We start from the raw sequence: 14,803 nt of genomic DNA on the forward strand, positions 1-14,803 counted from the left end.
TTCCCAAAATTTACTAGCAGCTTATCATTTTATTAATGTAACATAGGCAATTTATTCTTCATGGGCAGCAGGCACTGAATTTGGAGATGAAACACTGAAATGTAAAGGTGTTTGCCAGCAACAATTTCATCATTAGTTACAGATCTCTTTAATGTGGAATTATTCAGATGACTATTATTTTTGCAGACATCGTGTATATATATTGACACTGGTAGATTGTAATGGCAAACATTTGAGTGGCCTTTTATGGTTGACATGTAATGGAATGGGTAGTTTTGTCATTATTAGCTGATACATCTTGTTTCATTCCTTACTGGAGAACATGTAAAACACACCCTAACATGTGGTACTATATTATACAAGTATATCATTTAATACAATCAGGAAAGAGCTTGTATGCATTGTTCTAAAAATGTGTGCAAGGAGCCTATGTTTAGAAAACAGCCTGAACATAAACGTAATCTAAAATTGGCAGAGAAGTTTATTGTTGTTCATGAGAAGTCCATTTTCATTATGAGACTGCATTGTTTTGTTTGCTTTGCAAATGTCTATCAGTGTTTCTGCTATAAACTTTGAAATAAAAGTTTTAAATTAAATCCAAATATCTGTAATCATTGTAGTAGTAAACAAGAAAATAGTATGCACACTAACAGGTTTGAATGGTGTTTATAGTAACTAGGGAGAAATAGCCAAGTAATGAGACACTGGAATGTTGGGGGGGGGGTCAATCCATTACCCTGCCTAGGGCCACATTTAACCATGACCTGGCTCTATTTTCAGGGAGTGTGCCTTAACTCCCTACTACCCATCGACAGTTTTGCATGATCTGCAGTCACTGTGTCTGTGAGATGTATGCTCATATCCACACATGTGTAAACTCTTGACAAAGTGTTATACCCATTTGCAGCAAGGAGCTCTGTAGGCTTTATTGCTGCTGTTGCATCATGTCTAGACAGCATCTCTTCCCCCCAGGATGACTGAACAAAATCAGCCTGTCTCTTACTCCTATTATGCACATATTGTCCCTCCAGTACCCACGCTGTTCCTCAATCATGGTTCACTGGAGCTCTAGTAGGGACTTTATCCCTCTGTACTGCTGTATCCAGACTGACCTTTTAGTCCCTTGTGAAAAGGTGGGCTAAAACATGAGGTTACATATTGGCAAAGCATAAATGGCCCTGTGATCCAAATGCCTTGTATTTGCTATGGTTAAATGGGTGTACGGTCATGTTTTGAATTGTATTCGTGGCAGCCTTCTGTTAGTGTGGAGTATGCTTATGCGAGTATATCTTTTTGTTGTTGTTTGCTGCCTCACAATGTGATATGGGAAAAGTTACACTTACCCCTGCTTTTGGTTAACTGGGGCACAATGTTAACCCTGCTTTTGGTTAACTGGGGTACAGTGTTACCCCTGCTTTTGGTTAACTGGGGCACAATGTTACCCCTGCTTTTGGTTAACTGGAGCACAGTGTTACCCCTGCTTTTGGTTAACTGGGGCACAATGTTACCCTGCTTTTGGTTAACTGGGGCACAATGTTACCCCTGGTTTTGGTTAACTGGGGCACAATGTTACCCCTGCCTTTGGTTAACTGGGGCACAATGTTACCCCTGCTTTTGGTTAACTGTGGCACAATGTTACCCCTGCTTTTGGTTAACTGGGGCACAGTGTTACTAGTTTCCTCCCACTAATCACAAGTACTGTGATTGCTTTACGTCACATGCCTTGTGGCCAGTTCAGAAGCACGCCTGTATGTTCGCCTTTAATGCTCAGTTCTACTGTTAGTAAATCACAAATTTTGATGAACATATTCAATTTCTTTACAGTTTCCACTTGACATTGCACATGCTTTCAGTGGCCATTAATCCAGCTATGAGTGTCATGCTCTAGTTTTAATCTTCTAGAGCATTTTAATTTTCTTTTTAATTCTCTTGTGTTTCAGATTATTTTATCCTTACAAGTATCGAATCAGAATCACACACCCCAGAAGATGCAACCAATGGTAAGGACAATTTCCATCTCTGTCTTGCACAGACTCTCACACACACACACACACACACACACACACACACACACACACACACACACACACACACACACACACACACACACACATGGACAATAATCTTTTTCTCTGTGATTTGCTGTAAGTATCTCTTAACAAATTGTGATATTTATCAATCAATAACTTGACTAACTCATTCTTTTCCAAGTGTAGTCAAACATAATAGTGGTGTATGATGTTTTCCACTTAAACAGTCACACGTATCAAATTTACTGTATGCACTAAGTCCTTATAACCTCATTCAATCTTTTGCAAGGCTGATTCTTACATTCTCAATCTATAATGCATGTCAAGAGTATGCCATCTGTAGCCTGGTGCCTTCCTTCTTTGAAGCTTTCACAGTGGTTATTTTTGCTCACTTCTGAATTTCACTCACAGTCTACTCCATTTTTGTTCATTATTCCATGATGTAATCCAGTTATATGTATAATAAAATAATATCAATTCTCTTATAAAGTCATTCTTGATTTTCCTACATGAGCTGATCCCCACTACTTCTGATTTTGAAGACAACAGTAGCCAGAATCCCTCAGCTGTGCCTCGATATATAGATAAATAAATGTATTCTTCATTCTGCTTATCTTCTTGTATCTCCTGATAACTGCCTCTACCAGCTTTCAAGCTTTCTTCAGACTCAGTATCAAAACTGGTGACGGTCACTAAAAACAACCGAAGAGCAAAATCTCAGGGTGTTAACTTTGTGTATGAAGACTTTAAAGCAATTATTTCTAAAATAACTCTCGTTCCTGCATTTCTTTTACAATGTTACGACCATTTTTTTACTCACCAAATCATACATTGGTTTCCTTTTCTGCATGAAATAAATTACACAGGTCCACTTAACTAATGTGTAACTTGGTTATTTTCCTGCACTTCAAGTTAAGTTTGCAATTAGGAGCCTGGAAGGGTTAGTACTGATTTCTAGTGGCAGCTGATGGTAATCTAGCCTTACAATGTGCTGTAAATAAACTCTAAACTTTGATTGGCCAGGTGCCATTTTACTGTATTACCAGAGATCTAGGACTATTGAATGAAAGTTCAATAGTCCAAATCCACAATTACCGAACGCACTTTAACGAAAGCGCTTTCACTGAAAAAGTGCTTTTGTTAAAGTGCATTTGAAAAATAAAAACAAAAAAACAATAAATCTTCTTTTATGCAGGGGGCAAGCCCCCCTATACCCCCCAGAACCCCCCCACTTTTATATTCTCACTCTGAGGTCGCACTACACCGGGGAAAAGGGAATTCTCACTTAACCGCACCATAGTGTGACCAGCACAACCAGCGTACTTAACCGAAAGTGCTGCTTCGGTGAACAGCACTTTCAATTATGTATGTTCGGTGATTTCTGCTTCGGCAGAAAGTGCCATCGGGGATCTGTAGAGATCCCATTACCGGTTGTTTTGAGCCTCTATAAAGGCATCACATTTGCACAAAGCTCAGCTCCATGCAAGTTGATTTAGAAGTGCCCTGGATAAACAACTAGAAATTGAATGTTTCCTGTACAACTGCTTCTTAAATTTCTTAAATCCGTTTGCACTCTGAGCAGCTAGTTTGCACACTGAGAGGTCACTTTGCATTCTGACTCCTTTATGCTTGAAAACAGGCAGTTTTTAGCAGACTCAATAGTATCTTCACTCCAATTGAAACAAAGCAAATCACTTGTGAACTTCTTTTGTACAATATCTCTCTGTAGAATAAACAACTAGGATCCACAGCCATGGACGTGTACTGACCTGCTAACTCCGCAGCTAGCCTGGTGGACATGGGCATCTTGATGGTATGCAGCAATTGCCTCATGTTCACTGGATACCACCTAATCCTCAAACACATGAATAAGGTACACCAGAAATGTAATTACACAGTGTCAATGGAGGCAAGGCTCTCACCTACAAGTACTGAAACTAGCAATAAGTAGAAAGAAGCACACACACGTCACCCATATCACAAAGATGTATACGTGCTGACTTTCTTAAATGTAATCTCCATGAACCACAAAGACCCACCAGATATTGCACACACACACACACACACACACACACACACACACACACACACACACACACACACACACACACACACACACACACACACACACACACACACACACACACACACACACACACACACACACACATGAAAACGTCCTCAGCAAACTCAAGAGCACTCCATGAAACAACACCTGACAAGACACATATTACCACAACCCATGGTGACATCCTCTAAGGTCATAACTTGTACCACTACACAACCCAGTATTCTGGTCATAGGAGACTCACTATTGAGATTGACACAACTCATGGTGAGCTGTCTGTCAGGGGCTAGGATCAGTCACAGCATTTATACACTCAGGCCACTTAAATTTAACTGTGTCCACATGTTAGACCTTAATACTCTGGAATTAGAATAAGGCTGAAGTATATTTTTGGAGGTGGGTATTTCTCAAAATTATAAATTAAGTTATGAGCTGTAACAAGATGTGCATAGTTCGGGAAGTTAGGAAGTTCCAGCCAGTTATATTTTTAATGCTGTGCAATGATATGCTTTAGGGTAGTATTTGCAGCAAATTTTATTTAGTTTGTTATAACATGTATTAAGTTTAGTTTTGAGGGTGTTGCTAAGATTTGTAAGCATTGTAACTGCATATAGAAGGGATTGGAATAGGTAGGTTGTAGCACCTGATTTTCTTGAAGCATCAGCAAGAAAACCTTTGGCTCTGTAAAGAAATTAGAAGTTATGTACTCACCATAACGTTCCATCTGAGTAGGTGTATTCATTTGTCTGCAACCTGTGGGTTATGGATCCGATATCGGATCTGAACCGGCATGGTTTACCAGCTATGGATCCGAGCTCTCAGCTCCTCTCCTCACCCATAATGCCCTGCTCTCCCTACATGACCTCAGATCGAGTTTGCCAACAGCAAGAACAGCCTGAAAAAGGGTAACACATAATATGCAAGAAACTGAAAAAGGCCAGGGGGATAGGAGGACGGGATGGTTGCAGACAAATGAATACACCTACTCAGATGGAACGTTATGGTGAGTACATAACTTCTAAATCTGAAGTAGGAGATTCATTTGTCTGCAACCTGTGGGACAGAGTCCCCAGCTACCTGAATCTTGGGTGGCCATCATGGAAGGATATTCCGGAGCACCGCAGAGCCAAAGGATGCTCTACCCCTAGATGTAAGATCCAATTTGTAATGAGAAATAAAGGTATGAGATGAAGCCCAAGTGGCTGCTGCACAAATATCATCTAGAGGGATCCTAGCCTTAAAGGCGGCTGAGGTAGAGACTGCCCGGGTTGAATGGGCATGTACACCCTCAGGTGCGGGCCTTCCAGACGCTTGATAAGCCAATAATATGCACTGTGAAATCCAGCGAGATAATGAGACTTTAGAGATTGGCTTGCCCAAATTAAATTTAGCAAAGGAAATAAACAACTGGTCGGATTGCCTATGACCAGCCGTCCTGTTTAGATAAAATCTAAGTTGCCTGTGAACATCTAAGGAATGAAGCTTGTATTCACCCTTGTTTTGATATTTAGGAAAGAAAACAGGGAGGTTAATGGATTGATTAATGTTTGCTTCAGAAGCTACCTTAGGAAGAAAGGACGGGTTGGTCCTGAGATACACACGGTCCGGATGAAAGACCAAGTAAGGCGGTTTGGCTGATAATGCTTGAAGTTCTGAGACTCTCTTGGCCGAGGTAATGGCTACTAAAAAGGCCGTCTTAAAAGATAAGAATTTCAAATCTACCGTAGCCGCAGGTTCGAAGGGGGGAGCGGTCAAGGCCTGGAGGACCAAAGAAAGGTCCCAAGGGGGAACCACTTGCTTTACAGGGGGCCTGAGAAGGAAAGTACCTTTTAAGAAAATCTTACCAATTTGGCAGACATCAGTGGACTGGAGTCATGACCAATATGTTAATGAGAAATTGCCGCAAGTTGTACTTTGACTGTGGAACTGCTGGTGCCATCATTAAAAAGCGTGGTTAAGAAGTCAAGCACCAGAGGAAGGGGAACTGTGAAGGGGTTTAGGCCTTGCCGCTCCGCCCACAAGGAGAACCGTTTCCACTTACTGCGGTAGACTTTCCTAGTGGATGGTTTATGAGCCGCCACCAGGATGGCCTTAACAGGGGATGAAATACCGGGAGTCCTGATCAGGAGTGGAACTGGAGCAGCCAAGCGGTCAGCTTCAGGTTGTCCAGGTTTGGGGGTGGTAAGCGGGATGGATGAGATATCAGATCCGGAATGGGATCTAGAATCCAAGGAGGATTCACTGAGTGAGACCTTAGAAAAGGGAACCAGATCTGTCGAGGCCAAAATGGAGCAATGAGAATCATTCTGCACCCCAACCGAGAGGCTTCCTGAAGAAGTTGGAGCATCAGAGGCAAGGGGGGATAAGCATAAAGAAGACCGGGTGGCCAAGCATGCACCAGAGCGTCTCTTGGGGTACCTCCGGGAGGAAGTATTAGAGCGAAAAAACTGTCACACTTGGTGTTTGAGGGAGACGCAAAAAGATCGCAACAAGGAGTTCCCCACTGTGCGAAGGTGCGTTCCGCTACCTGAGTATTGAGAGACCACTCGTAAGGGGTGAGAATGGTGCGACTGAGTTTGTCCGCCAGGATGTTGGACCGACCCGGAATATGCGTTGCTATGAGAAAGCGGTTGGTGGAGATTGCCCATTCCCACACTCTCATGGCTTCTCGACAAAGAGGGTAAGACCTGGTTCCTCCTTGTTTGTTGATATACCAGACAACAGACATGTTGTCCGATTGAATCGCAATTGTTCCCAAGGGAAGAAAGGCCTGAAGTGCTAGCAACGCTAAGAGCACTGCTCTCATCTCTAGAACGTTGATATGCAGTGAAGTCTCTGAATCGTTCCACGTGCCTTGGACCGTCCGGCCTGCAAAATGCCCCCCCCACCCGAGGCGGGAGGCGTCCGTGGTCACCGTGGCGAGAGGGGGAGAAACACAAAAGGGGCGGCCTCTGTGGAGATCTGGAGAGTGCAGCCATCACAGGAGGGACCGCTTGCAAGCCTTGCTGATCGCAATGGGATGATGCATAGGAAGAGCCAGATACGACCACTGAACTAGAAGAGTCCATTGAAGGATGCGCATATTGAACCTGGCGAGAGGAAGAAGCGCTATTGCTGCCGCCATGGACCCTAGGGCCCTCAGGACCAACTCCGCCGGAACTGAGCTTGAGTGGAGAATGGCCCGCACCTGGAGCTTCAAATTTTGAATTCTGTCCGCAGTGAGGAAGGCTCTTAATCTCCTCGTGTCTAACCTGGCACCTATAAAATCTATGAACTGCGTGGGTGCTAGGTTGGATTTTTCTGTGTTTATTGTGATGCCCAGACGGGGAGCAAGATGGAGAAAGGAGTCTCGCACCAATAGTAGTAGATGCCTTGTTGGGGCGGTGAGAAGCCAGTCGTCCAGGTAGGGAAATACCTGCACCCCCTGAAGCCTCAGGTGGGCCGCTACCACTGCTAATACCTTGGTGAACACCCTGGGGGCTGTGGTGAGACCAAAGGGAAGGACCCGGAATTGGTAGTGACTGGCTCCCAGCCGGAAGCGGAGAAACCTCCTGGAGCGCCTGTCCATTAGTATGTGGTAGTACGCATCCTTGAGGTCTATGGAGCACATCCAGTGATTTTCTCCCAGAAGGGGGAGAATAGACTGCAACGTAACCATTCGGAATTTCTCTTTGGGGACTGTCAGGTTCAAGAGTGAAAGGTCTAAAATTGGTCTTAGATCCCCCGTCTTTTTTGGCACTAAAAAGAACCTGGAGTAGAACCCTGATCCGATCTGGTCTGGGGGGATGGACTGTATGGCTCTTTTCTTTAGCAGACGGCCAATTTCTGCCAAAGCGGCCTCCCACTGACTGGGTGGGACGTCGGGGAGGGACTTCAATTTTGGCATGTGACGAAACAGGATACGGTATCCTCTGGATATGATTTGGAGGACCCAGCGGTCTGATGTTATGGACTCCCATGCCGCTAGGTGCTCCGTAACGCCCCCGACTGCCTCCAGAGTGGAGCAGTCAGGCAACCTTCAGGGCTGCGCGGGCCGTTCAGAGAAGGGTTCTCTGGACCCGAAGTTCCTGGGAGCCCCTCTGCCCCTGGGGCGGCGTCCTCCCTGTCCTCCTCTGCAACGGAAGGACTGGTTGTCCGGAGCGGGCTGGGATTGCTGCGACTTCCGGGACCACATCTTCTTCTGGCCCTTTTGGTTCCTAGAATAGGACCTCTGTGGCACAGAGAAGCGGATTCCGACGGCAGACAGCGTCTTCCCGTCCTTTTCGCTCTGGGTCAAGGTATCGCGAACAGATTTGCCAAAAAGGGCAGAACCATCGAAGGGAGCGTTTGCAAAAGACGCCTTGAAGGGCTCCGAAAAATCTCAATGACGGAGCCAGGCCTGACGTCTAGTAACTAGGCCTGCCCCTGCAGCTCTAGCGGCACCTTCCGTAGCGTGGGATAGTAACCGCATAGAGGTATTAGTGACGGACCTAAGAGTGGCCATGCGGGTGGAGTGCAATACTTTGTCCTCCTCCGACATGGACTCTGGGGGGGATGCAGCGTATTCTTTAATAAGATCGCGCTGCATCCTAATCACATGTGCCAGGTAGTTCAACGCTCTTACTGAAAAGGTCGCCGAACTAAATATCCACTTCCCCAAGCGGACCATCATCCAAGACTCCTTGCTCGGGGGATGGACTGAGGGACTCTCCTGAGCAAGTTCCCTCTTGGTGGCAGCCGCCGTCAACATGGCATCTACCGGAGGCCCCTTACTCCAATGGGCACGGTCAGCCGGGGGACTGAGAATACGGTTGGGCCTTTTTGGGATTGGCTCCACGGTGTTCGGGTCCTTCCACGCCCTGGTGGTAATGAGGTCCATTAGGGGGTCGGCAGGGGGGACACCCAAGAGGTAGACGGGCCCGCTTCAAATGCCTCCAAGAACACGGACTCGTCCGAGGAACACTTGGGGGCAGACCACCCTCCCCTTATGCGGAGCATTTCCATGATGTCTCCAAATGAGACATCCTCAGGGGGTGATCTTGGGGAGCCTTCCCCTTCCTCCAAGTCCGTGTCTTCTGTGAGAGACTCGGGGGAGTCAATGTGCCTCCTTTTGCATGTATGTTTGCGGGGCGTCCTCCGGGGGCTGTCAGAGGACTCCTCGCAGACAGTGACCTGTTCCAGAGGAACAACTTGGGGCAAAGGAGTGGGCTGTCCCAAGGCCGGATGGTGGAAGCCTGACCCAGTACAGATGGAGGCGGGACGGAGCGAAACAAGTGCCGGGGGTCCGGAGACCCTCAACTGGGCCCTCTCCACTACATCAAACGCCGAAGGGGAGCCGACCTGGACCAAAGGATCCGACAATCGGCTCCCCCTCGGATCCGAGGAGTGGATCGGAGCCGACGCCGAAGCGCTCGGATCCGAGGGGACAGTGAGCTCCGACACAGACGGCGCCGAAGGAGCACTGATCCCCCCGGATCCGAAGCTCGGATCCAGGCTCCGAGAGGTCAGATCCGAAGCACTCGAGGGCAGGGTCGGATCCGAAGTACCGAGTACTATCGGCGCCGACCCACCCCCGGCTCCGAAGCTGCTCGGCTCCAACTGCTCCGAACCCAGGTAGCAGGTCGGAGAAGGAGCAACAGGTTTAAAGAAAGGGGTCGAGCTCCCCCCCAGAGGGGGGGAGGCAAGAGCACTCCCATCTGCATCTGGGCCTGGATGAACCTTCTCATCATCCGGTCCAGATCAGCGTCTGATAAACTATAAGTCGATCTCGACGAGGCTACCGAGGTAGGCCTTGAGTGCCTCCTCGATAGCCTTGACGGAGATCGGGTCTCCTCCTCCTCAGGTCCCAGTGAAAAGCACACGGGAGACTGGAGCCGAGGAGGGGGAGAACCAGCAGAAAAGGAGGCCGGGGAGAAGCCCGCTTGGCGGGCGGGGCCGACACAGAGGTCTCGGCCCGCCGCTTAAGGTGCTTCTCCCTCTGGTCCTTATTTCTAGCTTCCCTCTCCTCCGAGCCACTACAGGGAGGTTGAGTCCCAGGAGGAGGAGGGGGAGCTGGAGAGGAGGTAACCGTAGACACGGTTCCCCCCGAAGGAGCGGAGGTCGGAGCCGAGTCCGGGGGCAAAAGTCCCGCCAGGACCAGCTTAGACCTCCGCTCCTTCAATGCCCTGGGGTTGAACCCTGCACAAATGGAACATCCAGATGTGAGGTGTTCAACCCCAAGGCATCGAACACACCGAGTGTGGCCATCAGCAGGGGAAAGCTTATGGCCACACTCGGAGCATTTCGAAAAAACAGTCTTAGGTTGTTCTGACATCCTAAGAGCTTAGTCAGTACTTAAACTAAAGGAAAAAAGTAAAAGTAACTAAACACACAACAGGCCCAAACACACACTACGCTACCAGCGAGGGGAGGGAAACTAAGTAAAAAATATTAAAAATAACTAAACAAGAATAACTATCAAAAAGGGAGCCTAAACTTTCACTCAACTTTCAAAAAAAAATTTAAATTTTAACACTAGAAATACTTTATAAACCACTTAGCTGTAGAGCTCAAGAACACCAATCTGGTCACCAGCGCGGCAAACTAGATCTGAGGTCATGTAGGGAGATCAGGGCATTATGGGTGAGGGGAGGAGCTAAGAGCTCAGATCCATAGCTGGTAAACCATGCCGGTTCGGATCCGATATCGGATCCATAACCCACAGGTTGCAGACAAATGAATCTCCTACTTCAGATACCTAGTTTCATGTTTTTTTTCCTGACACAGGTGTTGATCATAGGTTCATAGGTTAGTACTAGGCTATCGGCCCTAGGGCCTACACAAGCCTAGCCATAACAATTCCCTGGATATTTCTTCCCACAATATTTACTTCCCTGGACTCCTGTCTAGCAGGGTGACTGACGAGATCTGCGGGATGAATTTCCTATCTCCAATCCAATCATCAAGGTTCCTTTTGAAGAGGGCCAAGGGGACGCTCTGCTTGACATGTATGGGCAATCTATTCCAGAGTATGGGTAGTCTCTGGGTCAGGAACCTATCCCTCCAGCATGTTTTGTTCATTATGATGACAAGGTTTAGATCCCTAGAGCATGAGGCTCTGAGGGATTGGGATTTCTTTAAGTGGAGCATGTCCAATAGCTCTGCATTTGACATGGCCTTGTATGTTAAGCAGAGATCGCCTCTGAGTAGACGATATGTGACAGAGTATAGCTGGAGGTTTTTTAGACAGTCAGCATGGGGCATCATATTTGATTTTATCATCTATCAGGATTCCTAGAAGTTTAGTTTGTGAGACAGTTTTAATTTTGGAATTGTTAGATGAAAGAATATGGAATGTTTGCTTGTTTGTCAGCTGTAAATGGTTTTGGGGTGCACAGCATTAATTTTATCTTTTTGGGGTTAAGGAGTAGGTCGCAGTCATGTGGCCAGGATTCTATAGCTAGGAGAAATTCTTGAGTAATATCCTGGAGGGTATTAAGGTTTGGAGCAGAACAGATGACTGTCACATCATCTGCATATTGAAGTAATGTCACTTGCTTGGTGGAGGTGTAGAGTTTATTAATAAAGATATTAAAAAGGAAATGACCAAAAATAGAGCCTTCAGGAATGCAAACTCTGGTAGGGATTCAGAGTAATTTTCTTGCTATTCAGCAGCTTGTTGCCTGTTTTATAAGTAGCTATGAAACCCTTTGAGAGATGTGATACTTAGACCCAGGGAAGCAAGCTCAGTATGATGTTTTTGATGAGATGCTATTTCAAAATATTTTGAAAGATTGAGGAATAAGACAGGACATAGTTTACTTTCATTACAACTTAGATTAGTTGTCTTGGTGAAACTGAGAAAGGCAGTTGTAGTACTTTGGTTAGAAGGAAAGTTGTGTTTGGTTGGAAAAAATAACTTACAGTCAGCGAGAAGTTTGCAGGACTGGGACTATATACATTTTCCAGTATTTTAGTGGTGATAGTATGTCAGTAGGTCTAAAACTAGACAGGTCTGTTGTGTTGCACCTTTATGCAAAGGTTTTATAATTGATTTTTTTCCCAGATAACTAAGACATAGTGTTCTATTATGAATCTGTTAATTAGTATGGAAAGCAGCTATTTTTATATATTCAGTTGGGAGATTGTCAACAGCCAAGGTTGTGGGTTTGAGGTTTTGTAAGTATTTTTGGTAGATGTAATTGGAACAGGGTGAAGTATAAAACACAGTGAACTGTTATGGTGGACCTCTGGAATAGTGGGGGGGGAGGTTATGTTTTGCAATTGATAATATGGAGTTCATTAGGTATGAGTTGAACTGTGCTTCTATATCACCTTTGAGGAGGTGAGGTTGGCAGTTTGACCAGGATGGAGTAACTTCTTTATAGACAACCAGAAATGTTTAGCATTTTTTTGTGTGTGTTTTGGAAGGTTGATAAATATAAGTTTTTTTTATAACTGAAAGGTTTCTGAGTGATCTAAAACTTGGTTAGTTTGGAGTTTGTTTTTTTACCATATTTTCCAAACTATATCCCTCTGAGTTAGTAGTTGCCTGGATTTCATTTGATAGCCATGGAGTTGGGTTACACCTCTTTTTGCATTGAGTTGTGCATGATTGCGTATTACATTGATGAAATGAGAAACTGCTTCATCTAGAGGTAGGATATTAAGGAGGTTCCACTACTGAGCTAAAGTTTTCTTGATTAAACGTGGTTAGATTCTGAACTTATTTATAGGTCGTGAGTCTGAGGATATTATGGTGTTTTCTTACTACATAAGTTGGTAGTTGATCACTGAGACTATCTGGTAAGGTTCCAGAAAGGTCTATGGTGCTTGTTTGATTTGTGAGAATTCAGTCCAGTGTGGAATCTCTGTGGTGGTGGAGTTATTTTTTCATTTGTATGAAACCACATCATTTTAAAGAGAGCAAGCGTGAGTTATTTTGCAGTCTATGTTTAAGTCACCAATGAGGATGGTTTCCTGGGGTATACCATCATTTAACAAGTATTGAATTTCTTCAGCAGTGGATGCATTTTGACCTAGATGGTTATATGAGCCTGTATTTCATATACGTTTTCTGCTATTGACTTTAAGTCAAGAGATTAGAATTTCAGGATTTTGAAAGTTGGGGGTGGGTGTTGGAGGTACATAGAGACTTCAAGGGAGTTTTTAGATATCATTGTTTTTTCACCTCAACATATGTTTTCCTGTTTAGTCTAATCACTTAAATCCCCAGAAAAGTAGTTCATTATCTTGTATTTCTAGTTTTAACCAGTTTTCTTTTGCAATTACTATGTCTGGGGAGTAGAATGCTAAGAGAGCATGGAGATCCTAAACTTTATCACATATACTTTGGAAGTTGATGCTAAGTAGAAGTACTGAGTTTGTACCTTTTATAATAGGATGTATGACCGGTGGAGGAGGTAGAGTGGTAGGAACTGGTGTATTTGTTGGGTTGTTATGCCTGGGTTTATATGTATATTACCACTAAGTTTAATCCTGGTGGTGATGCTTTGAGGAAGGTGGACATATATTACTTTGTTTTTTCATAGTTGTATTTGTATGTGTTTGTTGCCATGAAAGGGCATAGTTAAGAAGATTTGAAGAGGGTGTGAGATTGTATAAGATGAACTATATTATGTGTTTGTGGGTGAGTTGAGTGTGGCAATGTGATTTACGTAGCATGTTGACCGCATTAGTAAGATTAGGAGTAGTATTTCTGCTATGTGTAGACATAAAATTTTGTATAGAGGGGTAGGGTGGGTTGCTTGTGATGTTTAGTTTTGTGTAATTTAAGTGGAGTATTTAAAATTGGAGGTAAGTATGTAGTAGTAGTAGATAGTGTGAGGATGAGGAGGATTGGAAGTAGATAGTTATAGTAGCAATAGTAAAGATAGTTTGTCAATAGTTCTGAAGTAATTCTGCTCAAAATAGAGTTTGGTTGAATGAAGGCGGTATGAAGGCCATGAGTAAGTGGTGATGGAAGGGGAAGATAACTGGTAGAATGACTGGATGGAGAGAAAGGATGGGTGAAGTTGAATGCTTGCTGTTTGATTTGAAAGAGACAGAGAGACAGGATGGATGGAGTTAGATAGGAATAAGTGTAGATGTAGTAGGGTGGGTGGGAATTGGGGGGTGCAGTAGGTGAACAGAGTAAAGCTCTAGCAGAGTGAGGTCAAATGGAGCAGGTCTCCATGCCCAGTCTGTCATGCTATTATCCAAACAAAAAATCAGTGGACATAACTAGTATGACAGAGGTATGATTGTTTAAAAATAGAAACAGACACACTATAAGGCAGTATTGAAGGCTCATTTAATAGTAGGATAATTGATTAGTTTGCTTAAAATATGGACAAAACAACTGGCTTCCTATATAAAGATAGCAGAAAATACTTACAGACTACTTGTTAGATTTTAAAATTTAAAAAGCTGTGTTAGAAGTTTTGGTAGGTTTTTAGTTTTCCCTTTTAGGAAGAGTTTGGTTACTAGTCTGCTTTTTAGCTTTTTTTGCATACTGTAACAGTCTGCGTAGAAGTTGTGTGAAAAGTAGGTAGGGGCAAGGCTTTGATGTCCTCTAGCAGTGTGCACAGATTAACAGTGATTAAAAATGATTTGGCAAAAAGCTTTTTAGTACCTACTGTTCAAATTAAGAAAGAAGTAATGCTGTTGTCTACTTAGTGAACTGATAAGACAGTGAAAAACACTAGTTTAGAGTTTAATTCAAAATGCACAAAATATAGTGAGGTAC

General features: G+C 44.4%; 1 protein-coding gene across 1 annotated transcript in view; it reads left to right on the forward strand.

The window, feature by feature from the left end:
- The window catches only part of LOC122815847 (deleted in malignant brain tumors 1 protein-like), a 254,412-nt gene that overhangs the window by 15,301 nt on the left and 224,308 nt on the right, over positions 1–14,803 (forward strand). Inside the window, exon 2 of the mRNA XM_044088663.1 lies at positions 1,941–2,000. Coding sequence (XP_043944598.1) covers positions 1,941–2,000 — 60 coding nt within the window. The remainder of the gene's footprint in view (positions 1–1,940; positions 2,001–14,803) is intronic.

The sequence above is a fragment of the Protopterus annectens genome, chromosome 1.part1 (assembly GCF_019279795.1).
Source record: "Protopterus annectens isolate FY-2018-M chromosome 1.part1, PAN1.0, whole genome shotgun sequence".
Lineage (NCBI taxonomy): Eukaryota > Metazoa > Chordata > Ceratodontiformes > Protopteridae > Protopterus > Protopterus annectens.